The 16711-nt window shown below is 45.9% G+C and overlaps 1 protein-coding gene across 2 annotated transcripts in view; it reads left to right on the top strand.

The window, feature by feature from the left end:
• mrpl13 (mitochondrial ribosomal protein L13) overlaps positions 1-16711 on the top strand; it is a 115244-nt gene that overhangs the window by 60114 nt on the left and 38419 nt on the right. The window contains exon 6 of one of the 2 annotated variants that reach the window (XM_072466916.1): positions 3060-3181. In XM_072466916.1, the coding sequence (XP_072323017.1) occupies positions 3060-3181 (122 nt within the window). Of the gene's footprint in view, positions 1-3059; positions 3186-16711 lie in introns of those variants that run through there. The other variant, XM_072466917.1, reaches the window with a different exon arrangement.

Raw genomic sequence — 16711 nt, 5'->3', positions numbered from 1 at the left:
GTTCTGGAGCAACCTAAATAAAATGATTTAATGGAGAGGTTTGATATTTAAGTTCAAAGAACAAAGAAATGTACAGCACAGGAACAGGCCCTTCGGCCCTCCAAGCCCGTGCCGACCATGCTGCCCGACTAAACTACAATCTTCTACACTTCCTGGGTCCGTATCCCTCTATTCCCATCCTATTCATGTATTTGTCAAGATGCCCCTTAAATGTCCCTATCGTCCCTGCTTCCACCACCTCCTCCGGTAGCGAGTTCCAGGCACCCACTACCCTCTGCGTAAAAAAACTTGCCTCGTACATCTACTCTAAACCTTGCCCCTCTCACCTTAAACCTATGCCCCCTAGTAATTGACCCCTCTACCCTGGGGAAACGCCTCTGACTATCCACTCTGTCTATGCCCTTCATAATTTTGTAGACCTCAATCAGGTCGCCCCTCAACCTCCTTCGTTCCAGTGAGAACAAACCGAGTTTATTCAACCGCTCCTCATAGCTAATGCCCTCCATACCAGGCAACATTCGGGTAAATCTCTTCTGCACCCTCTCTAAAGCCTCCACATCCTTCTGGTAGTGTGGCGACCAGAATTGAACACTATACTCCAAGTGTGGCCTAACTAAGGTTCTATACAGCTGCAACATGACTTGCCAATTCTTATACTCAATGCCCCGGCCAATGAAGGCAAGCATGCCGTATGCCTTCTTGACTACCTTCTCCACCTGTGTTGCCCCTTTCAATGACCTGTGGACCTGTACTCCTAGATCTCTTTGACTTTCAATACTCTTGAGGGTTCTACCATTCACTGTATATTCCCTACCTGCAATAGACCTTCCAAAATGCATTACCTCACATTTGTCCGGATTAAACTCCATCTGCCATCTCTCCGCCCAAGTCTCCAAACAATCTAAATCCTGCTGTATCCTCCGACAGTCCTCATCGCTATCCGCAATTCCACCAACCTTTGTGTTGTCTGCAAACTTACTAATCAGACCAGTTACATTTTCCTCCAAATCATTTATATATACTACAAAGAGCAAAGGTCCCAGCACTCATCCCTGTGGAACACCACTGGTCACAGCCCTCCAATTAGAAAAGCATCCTTCCATTGCTACTCTCTGCCTTCTATGGCCTAGCCAGTTCTGTATCCACCTTCATAAATATTTTTCTGTTAAAGTTCGTACGGGTTACAGAAACCTGACCATCTGGATCTATATTGTGCAAAGCAGAAAATCCCATTTTTCAATAAGATGCCAAGAAGAATAAGATTCTCGCCAAGACTCCATGTGTTCAATTCATCTCCTTCTGGACAGAGCTGGCTTTTCCTTCCAAAAGCCATTGTAAATCCCTACTGCCTTTCAGGCCCTTTCTTAAATTATCTTCAGTCATCGAATTTTCCCACCATTTAACATGTTCCTTGCATGAACATTTTTGCTTGATATCTGTGATGTCATTTTGCAACTATTACCTGTCCACACGCATCCAGAATAAGCTCATGATGGATGAATCTCACCGCGTGAACTACTGGTAATCTCGCCAGAATTATAAAAAACTACGTCTCCTTTACCAACCGGCATGATAAAATAAAATGCAAATTAATAATCAGCAGAAACAAAGATCTAGTTCTTAAACCCTCAATTCTGCCCTTACAAGTAGATGGGTGGTATGGTGGTACAGTGGGTAGCACTGTTGCTTCACAGCACCAGGAACCTGGGTTCGATTCCTGGCTTGGGTCACTGTCTGTGCGGAGTCTGCACGTTCTCCCCATTTCTGCGTGGGTTTCCTCCGGGTGCTCCGGTTTCCTCCCACAAGTCCTGAAAGACGTGCTTGCTGGGTGAATTGGGCATTCTGAATTCTCCCTCAGTGTACCCGAACAGGCGCCGGAATGTGGCGACTAGGGGCTTTTCACAGTAACTTCATTGCAGTGTTAATGTAAGCCTACTTGTGACACTAATAAAGATTATTATTATTCGATGAAAATCTTCCCAGAAGCGATATCTGATAACTAATTAGTTGTGCTGTTAACTTATAAGTCACTTCTTATTCCCTCGTATTTGTTGCTGTACTGGATCGAGTGTTTGCCTGAATTCTGCAATGTGATGTTCATAGATTCCCTGTCGTGCAGAAAGAGGCCATTTGGCCCATCGAGTCTGCACTGACACTCCAAAAGAGCACCCCACCGAGGCCCACTCCCCCACCCTATCTCTTTAACTCTGAACCTAAGCTACACATCTTTGGACATTAAGGGGAAAATTTAGCATGGCCAGTCCACCTAACCTGCACATCTTTGGACATGATCAGTAAAGGTGACCATAAAATTATTGTATTGTTATAAAAACCCATCTGGTTCATTAATGTCCTTTGGGGAAGGAATTCTGTCAACCCTCACCTGGTCTGGCCTACACGTGACTCCAGACAATGTACAGCAATGTGGTTGACTCTTTACTGCTCTCTGAAGTGGACGAGCAAACCACTGCGTTGTCTCAATGGCAACTAGGGTTGGGCAGTAAATGCCGGCCTTATCAGCGACACCCATATCCTGATAATGAGTTTTAGATATTGGTTGAGAAACGTTGTGGGTCACTAAGTACCACGAGGTTTTTGGTGCAGAGCTGCTTTTTACAGTGACGTGCAAATTTGCTGTCATACTAAAATTGGGCCAACTTATTTCGTGAAGAAGGCTGAGCGAAGGAACGATTAAAGTCACAACCATAAAAAATGTCAACCACTCTACTGCAGTTGAAATATCAGTCCCCACGGTGAGAGTCCTGGTTTTATGTGATTGCCTACATTCATCACTGTTAGTGACATAATGTTGTGCCGTTTAATATACTCCTATTTGCTACAGTAAGTTAGGTGCAATCCTGCCTGCCAGCAGAAATTAGAAAGTCACTTAATGTGCCTTCAGAAATTAGCGTTTAATTTAATATCCCTGCAGTGCAGTGTTGTATAGTTTTCTTAATTTGAAACCAGTACTCCAAATATCAAAAACCTGCTGGTAAAAGGTCGATACATCCTGAAAGTGGCCTCATTTATTTTTGCCCCTTGCTTTTTTATTTCAAAAGATTATCCCAGATGAAATTCTTAAGAACCTGGTAGAAGAACTTCCACAACCACGACAAGTACCCAGAAGGTTGAATGAGTACACTCGGGAGGAGATTAACGCCTTCCCAAGACTATGGACACCGTAAGTGGAGTGTGGCCTTCAGCTGGTGGGCCTAATTTACCAATGTTCAAAGCAGCACAGCGAGCTGCCGTTATACAATTTTCTTTCATTTAAAACTTTATATTGGGTTGGATTCAGAACAATAAAACTCTACACTGAGTGATGAGCTGTGTATTTTCCAAACACTAACTTCAGTACAGCAGTGTGGATAGTGCTTTGTTTAAATATCTACTTTACTGCGATCATAAAGACTTGATGATTTACTGCTTCACTCCTAATCAGCCTTGCAAATTGTGATGAATTACATTAGACAGCTGCGTTCTTGATTAAAATCTTTCGTTCCCATCTTTTTTCTGAGTTCACTGGTGCTCTAATATAGTTTTGGAAATTGTGTGAATTTGGCTCTATTGGCTGCTATGGAGCCCTTTTCACGCTGAGCAGAGCAGAGGAAACATCTGGAAGTGAATGGAGCATGAATTATAGGTCCAGACAATGAAGATGTACAAAATATACCGTTCCCTCTCTGGAGACCCATTTGCTTGTGGCGCGGAACATAAAGGTAGTATCTTTTACCAAAGCATTTATTAGTAGCTGGAAAAGCATTGCCCAAGGATTTATTTTGAAAAATATTTTTACCAGGGGATAGGCAAGAAAAATGAACTAACTTTTGGACTGCTTTCTCTCTCTATCTCTCCTGTCGCATTTTCTCTTCTTTCTCTCACCTCTCCCTGCACCCTCGCCCCCTCCCTCTCTGCACCCTCGCCCCCTCCACACTCTTTCTCTCCCCCCCCCCTTTCTGAGCCCATCACCCTCTCTCTTTTTCTTTCTCACTTTGCTTCATGCCCTCTTTCATTTTGCCCCTCGCTATCTTCACTCTTCTCCCCATTTCTCTCTCTCTCTGACTGCTTTCTTTCTCGCTGCCATCACTCGCTCTGTCTTTCACTGCATTTCTCACTCTCTCACCTCCCCTCCTTCCCCGAACCCCATCACTGTCCATATATTTCAGTATATTCTGAATCATTTTGTCCATGCTACTTTGGAACCTTGGCCACCTATCAGCTTCTATAAGTTGTAGTTGTTTTTGCATTAGGGACTGACATCATTGCTCCTTACACTGGAGATTGAACTATCGTGGCAGCTGTCTGCAGCAGAATTGGGGGTTTTTTTTGGTAACATCTTTTCAGATTGCTTTTCAATGCTGAATCAGTCATTGCTCATGTATTTTTTCAGGGATGTGATGAGCCCCTTTTAACAGATGCCGGTTGTGATTGATTGATCAAATAGCAGATGATGGTCTCCCCTGAACCTCGAAACCGATTATTTGAAGTGTGGGGAGTTTTGATCCCTGAATCGGTGCTCGTACAGATCGATCAGTGAGTTGACCATCAACCTGCCCATGTTGCGAGCTCAATTCTGACCATCAGTACATGATCAGAAGTGTATGACGATTCACCAGTAGCTCCATAGATTGACAAAGGGTTCATACAGTTGAGACGTGATAGATGTAACTTAACTGTGCACTTAAATTGCAACGAGACTTAAGAGGGACATTGAGGCTACAATAGAAACCCATTTAAACGAGGCAGATAGGATAGGAAGGGAGCGAGGAAACAGGATCTCATAAGACAGATCATTAGATGGAGACACAAACTGGAGATCAGAACTCGACAGCCATTGGAGGCTGCAATTCTGAGGTAGACAGGTACACCAGAAACATCAGGCAAAAGTTGTTACAACCAGTAGAGAACTGTAATATGGTCAAGTTGTCAGATTCAGGGCGGTGGAGTGTTTTGAAAAGGCCAAGTGACAGAATAATAGCATCTGTAATTGGAAGTAAACATGAGGATCACCTCTACAAGAAGAACCCATTAAACAGCCGTCAGCTATCAATTTCCAAAAGGCTTATGATAAAGTTTCACGTGAAAAACTATTAATAAAATGAGGAAAACCCTCAAAATGAACAAGAAATTGGCTGACGGGTAGGAAGACTTGTGTTTTGTGACCTAGAAAGAAGGGAGCCAAAAGGTGACCCTGTAGAGGTACAAAATTGTTAGGATTGTAGAAAACATTTACCAGAGTATGACTTATTGCTAAGCCAATGACGTCTCCACTGGCCCGACCATGTTCATCAAATGGATAATGGTCAGGTACCCAATGACCTTCTGGACAGTTAATTGACACTGGCTCACATTCTCCTTGACGTCCATACCTCTGCAAGTGAGATATGAAGATGGTGGACATTGGTACTGACAACTGGGAGACAGTCATTGACAGATGTGACCTCTGGAGGCTGGCTGTTTGGAGGAGAATTGAAAGAGGTGAGCAGAAACGAAAAAGCTCAGCTGCCTTAGAAGAGGGTCTAGAGAAAGCAGAGGCTAGCAAACCTTGCACCCTTCTCAGCCCATTGCAGAGACTGCCAAGTCAGAGTGGAGCCCTGAACCACCTAAATCAATGCTTAACAGAGTTGAACACCAAGGTGCAAAGGGATGGTTGCCACTACTTTAAATTCAACTCTGGAAATAGAACTACAGGACACAGACACAAGCCAGTAAAGGGCATTTCTGGAAATTTGTCTTCACCCGAGGAGCGACCACTGTCCAGATAAGGCCCTGGAGGTAAAAACCCCAGCATTTTAGAGACAATTGAACACTACAGCTGTGTGGGGGACGTGAGTTGATGAACTCGCAAGGGCCTTCCTGAAATGTAGTTAACTTGTAATTAGTTATGCACTTTTCACTCAGATTTTCGTTTAGACGAGCTCACTTGAAAGAGTGCAATTCCCGCAATGGAATTGTGATGTGAACCTTTACCTGTTAAGGTTTCTGAGCAGCTGTTTCGGTAATCGGTCTAGAAGACAGAGAGTATTTGGGCAGCGGTTAGATTCCGTGAACTGCAGCAGGATTATATCTAATTTTCTCTTTATTGTTCAGAAAAAGTTACTCAAAAGAATGAGAAGAGATGCTGTAGATTGTTAAGCAGCAGAACGTACAGGGTAATGGGCAAAGTGCGGGCAGTTAATTAGGTTGAAATTGCTCCAACAATAAACCAAAATGACTGTCTCTACTTCAAATATAGAAAGCTATAGAATACAACAGTTTTTTCTTCTCCGTGGTATCACTGAGTCCTGTGCTTGGCTGTGCAGCAAAATCCAGAGGTGGATTCCTGTCAACATTCAGAATTTATGGAAATGGCTAATTCTGTTGTCATTTAAATCTGTCTTGCTACTGAACTCCCAGCGTATTTAAAAGGAACCAGGTGTTCGGTAGCAGAGCACAAAGCTGACTGTTCAAGTTTAATACAATGAAATCTCAGTGAGAACTGTATGGCTGTATCTTGTTTAAAACCCACAATTATTTTCTAAGAACTCAAAACACGTGTATTGTCTGACACTGTAAAAGAAAAAGGTAACACAGGTTTTGTGAGATTAGAGGTTGCACATTACCGTCCAGATGTTTGATTAGAGTATTCATCATCTGTCAGCAAAGAGCTATTCCCACCCTCTTTGAGATGTTCCGAAAGCCTGTGCACGTTTTACCTGGACAAAAACCACTCTTTAGCTTCAATTTTCACCAAACATTCAGCTTTGAGTCACATTTTTGAAAGCAGTGCACCCCTTTTGATATCTTGCCTAAACAATAAACAGCTACTGTAGCTCCCAATAACATCTCCTCGCCCCAATGGTTGCTGACAGTCAAATGTTTTCTTTACTAAGACTTCCTTTTCTAAGGTCCCCCCTTCCCCTTCAGTCCAGCTGTTGTCAAAAAACTGCCAATCTCTCTCTGTCTCCAATCTCATCAGCCTCTTTGAAGCCCTTGAGGGATGTCCTTACCATTCAGCTCAGTGCTCATCGTTCTATCTTCAGCCTGGTGTCTCCCATGTCCACCCCCCTATAGCATTGGCACTGCCCTGATCAAAGTCACCCAGTGTCCACTCGTTCTCCTTGACATGTATCCTGATGGCACTCCTACCGATCTCAACCTCCTTCAGCTCTGGGTTTCTTTCCACTCTTCCAACACTGGCTTCCTTTCTTTCCTATGCCTTCAACCATCTCAGTCACACAGTCTGTATTGTTAAACCTAAATTCCTTTGCCTCACTTGTACCTCTACCTTTCTTTGAAGTCACAGCCTGAATTCCGTGGCCTCCGTTTTCACCTCTGAGTCAGATTTTTGTGAGTGCTTTCAGTGGAGACATTAAACTGAGGCCTGGCCTGTGTTCATGTCAAGAGCTGGTTTTAAAATTTGTTAAGACAACTCTGAACCCTTTCTAGTGTGAAGGTATTTATTGCTTTTGTCTCCAGATGCTGATTTAAGAAGTCTTTGGCTCAGTGATATCGGTCTTTGTATCTCTCGTGCGGCGAAAGACCTGCGTGTATTTTGTGACACACAATGACCTTTTCCTAGGAAGATTATCATAGATTATCATAGAATTTACAGTGCAGAAGGAGGCCATTCGGCCCATCGAGTCTGCACCGGCTCTTGGAAAGAGCACCCTACCCAAGGTCAACACCTCCACCATATCCCCATAACCCAGAAACCCCGCCCAACATTAAGGGCAATTTTGGACACTAAGGGCAATTTATCACAGCCAATCTACCTAACCTGCACATCTTTGGACTGTGGGAGGAAACCGGAGCACCCGGAGGAAACCCACGCTGCCCCGAAGAGATCTGGACCAGTCGTTGATGGAGAGTCTGACTGCACCTCAGCCTTGCTCAGCACCCGTGAGGGATTTGCGACATTTTCCCAGAGTTGAGAACTTGGTCTCATTTTGGTTATTCTCCTCTCTCTGCAGCACTGCCTGTATTAACAATTGCATTCTTACACCATAATTTGATGTTCTGTCTTGCAACCGTTGCCATAAATGGTTTGAGAGCCAGCCAATCTGGCAAACTCAAGCTGATTTAATACATAGGATGTGTATCATATTCCCCCTGTAAAGCTTAATTGGCATCCTTTGAAAGAGGCATTGGTAATAGATAGTGGGAAGGGGTTCCGGGTGCGGCGATGACCAGCTGAGTCGCACGTTTCGGCAGCTCCCTGTGAAACGGACTTTTGGGCTCTTGATAGGAGCCCCAACGGCAATTTTGACGGCTAAAAACACTGTGCGGTAAACCAGAAGGGAATCCCCCCTGGATACGGATGGAAAAAGGAGGAGAGAGTGGCCAGATTGCAGTGGATCCTTTAGAACAGCGGCAAGGAAGGCAAGCAAAAACCAAGATGGTGTCGGAAGGTGGCAGTTTAACATGGGGCCCTGAACAACAAGAGTTCTTGAAATGCTGTGTGGAAGAGATCAAAAAGGAAATGAAGAAAGAGCTGTTGGCCCCGATACTACAGGCGATCGAAGGGCTAAAGGAGGAACAAAAGACCCAGGAGCGGGAGCTTCGGGTCGTGAAGGCAAAGGCAGCCGAGAATGAGGACGATATACAGGGCCTGGTGGTGAAGACGGAGACGCAGGAGGCACATCAGAAACGATGTGTGGAAAGGTTGGAGGCACTGGAAAACAACGCAAGGAGGAACAACCTGAGGATTCTTGGTCTTCCTGAAGGTGTGGAGGGAGCGGACGTCGGGGCATATGTGAGCACGATACTGCACTCGTTAATGGGAGCGGAGGCCCCGGCGGGTCCGTTGGAGGTGGAGGGAGCATACCGAGTGATGGCGCGAGGACCGAGAGCAGGAGAAATTCCCAGAGCCATAGTGGTGAGATTCCTCCGTTTTAAGGATAGAGAAATGGTCCTTAGATGGGCGAAGAAAACTCGGAGCAGTAAATGGGAGAACGCGGTGATCCGCGTTTATCAAGACTGGAGTGCGGAGGTGGCGAGAAGGAGGGCGAGCTTTAATTGGGCCAAGGCGGTGCTTCATAAAAAGAAGATAAAATTTGGAATGCTGCAACCGGCAAGACTGTGGGTCACATATCGAGGGAGGCACCACTACTTTGAGACGGCGGATGAAGCGTGGACTTTTATTGTGGAAGAAAAACTGGAATGAGCGGGTTATTAAAAAGAACGTTCGAACAAAGTGGTGGGGCGAATGTGGGGGGCAAAGACGGGTTTTATGTACTAATCCTGCGATGTGGTAACTTTTCTCTCTCCCACAGGTGGTGATGGGGGGAGGAGGGGAGGTGGAGGAGATGGGGCGTTGGCCATTGGGGGCGGGGCCAAGGGAGAAGCGCGGGCTTGGTTCCCGCGCTATGATAATCATGGCGAGAATAGAGAAGCAGGAAGGAGGGTGCGTCGCACGGTGCGAGCCGAGGTCACGGGGGGAAGCCGAGGTCAGCCAGAGTTTGCTGACTTCTGGGAGCAACATGGGGGGAGTAATTACGCTAGCGGGGGATCTACCGGGGGGGGTGGGAGGGGGGAATTACTGGGTTGCTGCTGCTGGGGAGAGGGGGGAGCTGGTATGGGAGAGGATGGGCGGGGGGGGGGCACCGCCTGGGGGAGATACAGCTGTGTGGGAACTGGGTGAGGAGCTGGAAAAAGGTGATGGCTAATCGACAAGGGGGGGGGGGGTAGGAAGCCCCCCAACCCGGCTGATCACGTGGAACGTGAGAGGGCTGAACGGGCCGATAAAGAGGGCACGGGTACTCGCACACCTTAAGAAACTTAAGGCAGATGTGGTTATGTTACAGGAAACGCACCTGAAACTGATAGACCAGGTTAGGCTACGCAAAGGATGGGTGGGGCAGGTGTTCCATTCGGGGCTAGATGCGAAAAACAGGGGGGTGGCTATATTAGTGGGGAAGCGGGTAATGTTCGAGGCAAAAACTATAGTGGCGGATAACGGGGGCAGATACGTGATGGTGAGTGGCAAACTACAGGGGGAGACGGTGGTTTTGGTAAACGTATATGCCCCGAACTGGGATGATGCCAATTTTATGAGGCGGATGCTAGGACGCATTCCGGACCTAGAGATGGGAAAGCTGATAATGGGGGGAGATTTTAATACGGTGTTGGAACCAGGGCTGGATAGGTCGAAGTCCAGGACTGGAAGGAGGCCGGCAGCAGCCAAGGTGCTTAAAGATTTTATGGAGCAGATGGGAGGTGTAGACCCGTGGAGATTTAGCAGACCTAGGAGTAAGGAGTTCTCGTTTTTCTCCTATGTCCACAAAGTCTACTCGCGAATAGACTTTTTTGTGCTGAGTAGGGCATTGATCCCGAAGGTGAGGGGAACGGAGTATACGGCTATAGCCATTTTGGATCACGCTCCACACTGGGTGGACTTGGAGATAGGGGAGGAAACAGGAGGGCGCCCACCCTGGAGAATGGACATGGGACTAATGGCAGATGAGGGGGTGTGTCTAAGGGTGAGGGGGTGCATTGAAAAGTACTTGGAACTCAATGATAATGGGGAGGTCCAGGTGGGAGTGGTCTGGGAGGCGTTGAAGGCGGTGGTTAGAGGGGAGCTGATATCAATAAGGGCACATAAAGGGAAGCAGGAGAGTAAGGAACGGGAGCGGTTGCTGCAAGAACTTTTGAGGGTGGACAGACAATATGCAGAAGCACCGGAGGAGGGACTGTACAGGGAAAGGCAAAGGCTACATGTAGAATTTGACTTGCTGACTACAGGCACTGCAGAGGCACAATGGAGGAAGGCACAGGGTGTACAGTACGAATATGGGGAGAAGGCGAGCAGGTTGCTGGCACACCAATTGAGGAAAAGGGGAGCAGCGAGGGAAATAGGGGGAGTGAGGGATGAGGAAGGAGAGATGGAGCGGGGAGCGGAGAGAGTGAATGGAGTGTTCAAGACATTTTCTAAAAAATTATATGAAGCTCAACCCCCGGATGGGAGGGAGAGAATGATGGGCTTCTTGGATCGGCTGGAATTTCCCAAGGTGGAAGAGCAGGAAAGGGTGGGACTGGGAGCACAGATCGAGGTAGAAGAAGTGGTGAAAGGAATTAGGAGCATGCAGGCGGGAAAGGCCCCGGGACCGGATGGATTCCCAGTCGAATTCTATAGAAAATATGTGGACTTGCTCGCCCCGGTACTGACGAGGACCTTTAATGAGGCAAAGGAAAGGGCACAACTGCCCCCGACTATGTCTGAAGCAATGATATCGCTTCTCTTAAAGAAGGAAAAGGACCCGCTACAATGCGGGTCCTATAGACCTATTTCCCTCCTAAATGTAGATGCCAAGGTCCTGGCCAAGGTAATGGCAATGAGAATAGAGGAATGTGTCCTGGGGGTGGTCCACGAGGACCAAACTGGGTTTGTGAAGGGGAGACAGCTGAACACGAATATACGGAGGTTGTTAGGGGTAATGATGATGGCCCCACCAGAGGGAGAAACGGAGATAGTAGTGGCGATGGATGCCGAGAAAGCATTTGATAGAGTGGAGTGGGATTATTTGTGGGAGGTGTTGAGGAGATTTGGTTTTGGAGAGGGGTATGTTAGATGGGTGCAGCTGTTGTATAGGGCCCCAGTGGCGAGCGTGGTCACGAATGGACGGGGATCTGCATATTTTCGGCTCCATAGAGGGACAAGGCAGGGATGCCCTCTGTCCCCATTATTGTTTGCACTGGCGATTGAGCCCCTGGCGATAGCATTGAGGGGTTCCAAGAAGTGGAGGGGAGTACTTAGGGGAGGAGAAGAGCACCGGGTATCTTTGTATGCGGACGATTTGCTACTATACGTGGCGGACCCGGCGGAGGGGATGCCAGAAATAATGCGGATACTTGGGGAGTTTGGGGATTTTTCAGGGTATAAATTGAACATGGGGAAAAGTGAGTTGTTTGTGGTGCATCCAGGGGAGCAGAGTAGAGAAATAGAGGACCTACCGCTGAGGAAGGTAACAAGGGACTTTCGTTACCTGGGGATCCAGATAGCTAAGAATTGGGGCACATTGCATAGGTTAAATTTAACGCGGTTGGTGGAACAGATGGAGGAGGATTTCAAGAGATGGGATATGGTATCCCTGTCAATGGCAGGGAGGGTGCAGGCGGTTAAGATGGTGGTCCTCCCGAGATTCCTCTTTGTGTTTCAGTGCCTCCCGGTGGTGATCACGAAGGTTTTTTTTAAAAGGATTGAAAAGAGCATCATGGGTTTTGTGTGGGCCGGGAAGACCCCGAGAGTGAGGAAGGGATTCTTACAGCGTAGCAGGGATAGGGGGGGGCTGGCACTACCGAGCCTAAGTGAGTATTATTGGGCCGCTAATATTTCAATGGTGAGTAAGTGGATGGGAGAGGAGGAGGGAGCGGCGTGGAAGAGATTAGAGAGGGCGTCCTGTAGGGGGACTAGCCTACAGGCTATGGTGACAGCCCCATTGCCGTTCTCACCGAGGAACTACACCACAAGCCTGGTGGTGGTGGCTACACTGAAGATTTGGGGACAGTGGAGACGGCATAGGGGAAGGACTGGAGCCTTGGGGGGGTCCCCGATAAGAAACAACCATAGGTTTGCCCCGGGGGGAATGGATGGGGGATATGGAATGTGGCAAAGAGCAGGAATAACGCAACTGAAAGATCTGTTTGTGGATGGGAAGTTCGCGAGTCTGGGAGCGCTGACCGAGAAATATGGGTTGCCCCAAGGGAATGCATTCAGGTATATGCAACTGAGGGCTTTTGCGAGGCAACAGGTGAGGGAATTCCCGCAGCTCCCGACACAAGAGGTGCAGGACAGAGTGATCTCAAAGACATGGGTGGGGGATGGTAAGGTGTCAGATATATATAGGGAAATGAGGGACGAAGGGGAGACTATGGTAGATGAACTAAAAGGGAAATGGGAAGAAGAGCTGGGGGAGGAGATCGAGGAGGGGCTGTGGGCAGATGCCCTAAGCAGGGTAAACTCGTCGTCCTCGTGTGCCAGGCTAAGCCTGATTCAGTTTAAGGTATTACACAGGGCACATATGACTGGAGCACGGCTCAGTAAATTTTTTGGGGTGGAGGATAGGTGTGCGAGGTGCTCGAGAAGCCCAGCGAATCATACCCATATGTTTTGGTCATGCCCGGCACTACAGTGGTTTTGGATGGGGGTGACAAAGGTGCTTTCAAAAGTAGTAGGAGTCCGGGTCGAACCAAGCTGGGGGTTGGCTATATTTGGGGTTGCACAAGAGCCGGGAGTGCAGGAGGCGAGAGAGGCCGATGTTTTGGCCTTTGCGTCCCTAGTAGCCCGGCGCAGGATATTGCTAATGTGGAAAGAAGCCAAGCCCCCGGGGGTGGAGACCTGGATAAATGACATGGCGGGGTTTATAAAGCTAGAGCGGATTAAGTTCGTTCTAAGGGGGTCGGCTCAAGGGTTCACCAGGCGGTGGCAACCGTTCGTCGAATACCTCGCAGAAAGATAGACGGAATGGGAAAAAGAAGGCAGCAGCAGCAGCCCAGGATCGGGGGGGGGGGGGGGGGAGGAGGAGGAGGAACCAGAAGGACTCTCAGGGTTGTTAATATATACTGTATAGTATGTATAGGTCGTTGCTACAGATAATTATATATTGGACTGTTAAATTATATTTTTGGAGAGTGTTACTTGTGACAAGGCAGTTGCCAATTAGGACTAGTTTTCATTTTTGTTATTTATTATTTATTCATTTTTTGTTTATAAAATAGGTCATTGTTATTTGTGTTGTTATAATATTGTGTAAAGGATGCACAATGTACTGTGTTGGTTGACCAAAAATTTTCACTAAAATATTTAATTAAAAAAAAAGATAGTGGGAAGGGGATACATCGTGCAGCCCTCCGTATCTTTCTGTTTTTTTCCTATGCTGCTTGAGACAAGAGGTTTAGCTGTGAAAGGTGCAAAAACACTGCAAATGCAACAGCTAACAGGAGCTGAAGCATGTACTTGCACCTGTACTCGGATCCTCGAGCCTATTGGCAGAGCTGGATATTACACTTTGATCACTTCAGACTGAGGTAGCAGTGGATGTACCATGTTCGCTCCAATCTCGATGTAGCCTCTAATGGAGAGCAGCTGGGCCTTCTTCACCTTGTGGAAACTGATTCCCATACGTGAATCATGTACAGCACAGTCTGAACTGTGCTTAAGTGCTCTACTGCTTCTCTAACAAAGCATCCCACATTCTTCTAACATTTTATAGTATAATACATTTCATATCATCATCTTGCTCAATAGAATGTTTCGGTGCTCTCTCTCAAGAAGATCCCCATTTATTGCTCTTGCAGACAAAAAAATTCCCTGAGAACTTGCTAAGAATTAATTTGCGCTAACTGGGTATGGGGAAAATGACACTATTTGAAGTGTGCAAATGTATTAGGGCAGTATCCCTGAAAATGATTACTTCTTTATTGATGGAGGATTCGGTGTGGAATGCAGAGGGCGAACTTTACTCGAGGAGTGAGGGAGGAAGCCTGCAGTAAATAATATAACTTTACTTCCCCTCCATTTGTTCACTTGTAGAGATGGTGAATGATGTAAAATGGTTTAACAAAGGCAGAGTTAATTAAATACCATAATACTTCTTAGCCCTCTGACTGATCAGACGGTAGGCTTCCCATAGGCACCATTACTAATGTGTTGGAAGATTTATTGCCAGTGAGTCTGGGTTTTACTACAGCTTAATTCTAAGAGCCATAAGGTTTAAAGTAATACAAAAGTATTTGAGGTGAACTTGATCTGTAGCTTTTTAAGTAGCGCAACTTGCTGCACAATAAATCTGTTCTTGTACTCCATAATGAAAATGTTAGTTAGTAAAGTAAACCTCATCCTAACCAAACAAACTCGCTACTGGTTCTGCACAAATTTTTGATTTATTGCAAGTAAGGTGTGGCTGTGTGCCAATCAGAACTCCGATAAATAAATGTGTCCTCAAAGTTTTACTTTCGCATTTTAAGGGGGTGGGTTTGGGAGAATTCTGGAAATATTTTGCTGGAAATGTAAATGCTCCCACATGTCAGATTTTGGGACTAATTCCTAAAATTGAAGTTGCCACAAATATAATTCAAGTAGGTGCTTGAGGGACAATGGTCAAAATGTTGTTTGTAAACTCCAGAATCTCTCAGTTGTGGTGAGAAATGAGATTTAAATGTTCTTTAAAACAAAATGCAGGCCGTACGGTTAAACAATCATCACAATTGGCGAGAAGTACGTTGGAAACTTTTCAGTGCCAACACAATGAACCATTCAACATTAAGTTTTATGTTGTACCGTTTTATGCTTCAGTAAAAAGTCTGAACTGCCCCATCACACTTGTAAATTTGTCTCGGGAACCTTTATTCAGTGAGTGCCAATCTCTTTTTCCAGATCACTTTTCTGCAAGAAACCTCTGTCAAACCTCTTATTTTGCTCCAAGTACTTGTTTTTCTTTTTAGAAAGAAAGTAAGGAAGCTACTTTGCTCTTCCATAAAATGCACTAATTTATACAAAATGGACAAATGCCGCATTTGAGTATTGCTGCAAGAACCATACCCACCTGAAGGTGAACACATGTCCCAAACCTTTCCAAGAGTACACAGATGAGTTGGCAATTGTACACTTTTATCATCTTGGGTATCTCAATTTATCATTCTATACCTCCCACTCTCTTCATAATTTTATTTTTCTCTTTTTTCCGCTTCTCCCATTTTAATTGGGGCCGCCATATTGCTGGTTGATCACCCTTTTCCGCCGCCACATGCCAATCACCTGTTCTTCTTCCAATGCTGCTGCATTTACGTCTCTCGCCGCCACATCTTTTCAGTTGGTCTTCGGCCTTCCTCTTCTCCTTCTCCCTGTGTTGCGACCAGGTGAGGACAGAAATTGAGACTCTCCCTTTCCGACTCCTTGATTCATCGCAACAGGGTTTTTTTTAAGTTTACGAGGATGTAGGCGTCAGTTCAATGTCTGTACTTAACCAATTTTGTGCTGGTTACAAAGAGATCTGCCAAATAGGCTTTCTTGAGCTTGTACGCAAAAGGGGTTAGTGCTTATTAAACCAAAATCTCACCCAAGTAAAAATATTTTTAAAAGATTTTAAATGGTATACACATGTCCCAACCATCACAAAACATGCACATGCAAGTTTGTTATATAGTAGAAGTTAACTTTTGGCCAAATTAAGATATAATGATAAAAGACACAGAATAGTGAGTTCACTGTTTTTGAGTCCTTCGCTATTGGTTGTGGTTGAGGCTGTTTTTTAATGGGAACCTTTAAATTCCAGTGGGGTTGTGGCTAATATAAGTTGTAATTTTTGGAGACAGTCTCTTAAACTAACCCGTCTTTTTCAAAAGCTATGGCATCAAAGGTTCCTTTCCGTTGAAATTCTCCATCTCTGTGATGGATTCCAAAATGTAACAAGGATGGGGACTTGTACTTAAGATCAGCAGGGAGAGAAATGGTGTTACTGGTCCATTCCTCAGACTGATTTTTCTTCTATTATAGTAACCCATAGGCAACCTTAATATCATAGCTTTTCACAAGGGGGTTTCAGTCATGTGACAGCCATTGTTGGCACACAACGAAGGGTAATCCATGCTAAAGAAATTAGCTTTGATCTCCCATTGTCAAAGCTATCAAGATGTCATCGGAACAGCTGGGAGTCCTTGGAACCCTCAACCTTCCTTGTATGATAGCATTGTTAGTCTTTCGTTATCTCTTGTAGTTTGGGTGTTTTAAAACATG

The sequence above is a fragment of the Scyliorhinus torazame genome, chromosome 11, assembly GCF_047496885.1.
Source record: "Scyliorhinus torazame isolate Kashiwa2021f chromosome 11, sScyTor2.1, whole genome shotgun sequence".
Classification (NCBI taxonomy): domain Eukaryota; kingdom Metazoa; phylum Chordata; class Chondrichthyes; order Carcharhiniformes; family Scyliorhinidae; genus Scyliorhinus; species Scyliorhinus torazame.
Note: the sequence above shows the minus strand (reverse complement) of the source record. Positions and strands in the feature narration are given on the sequence as shown.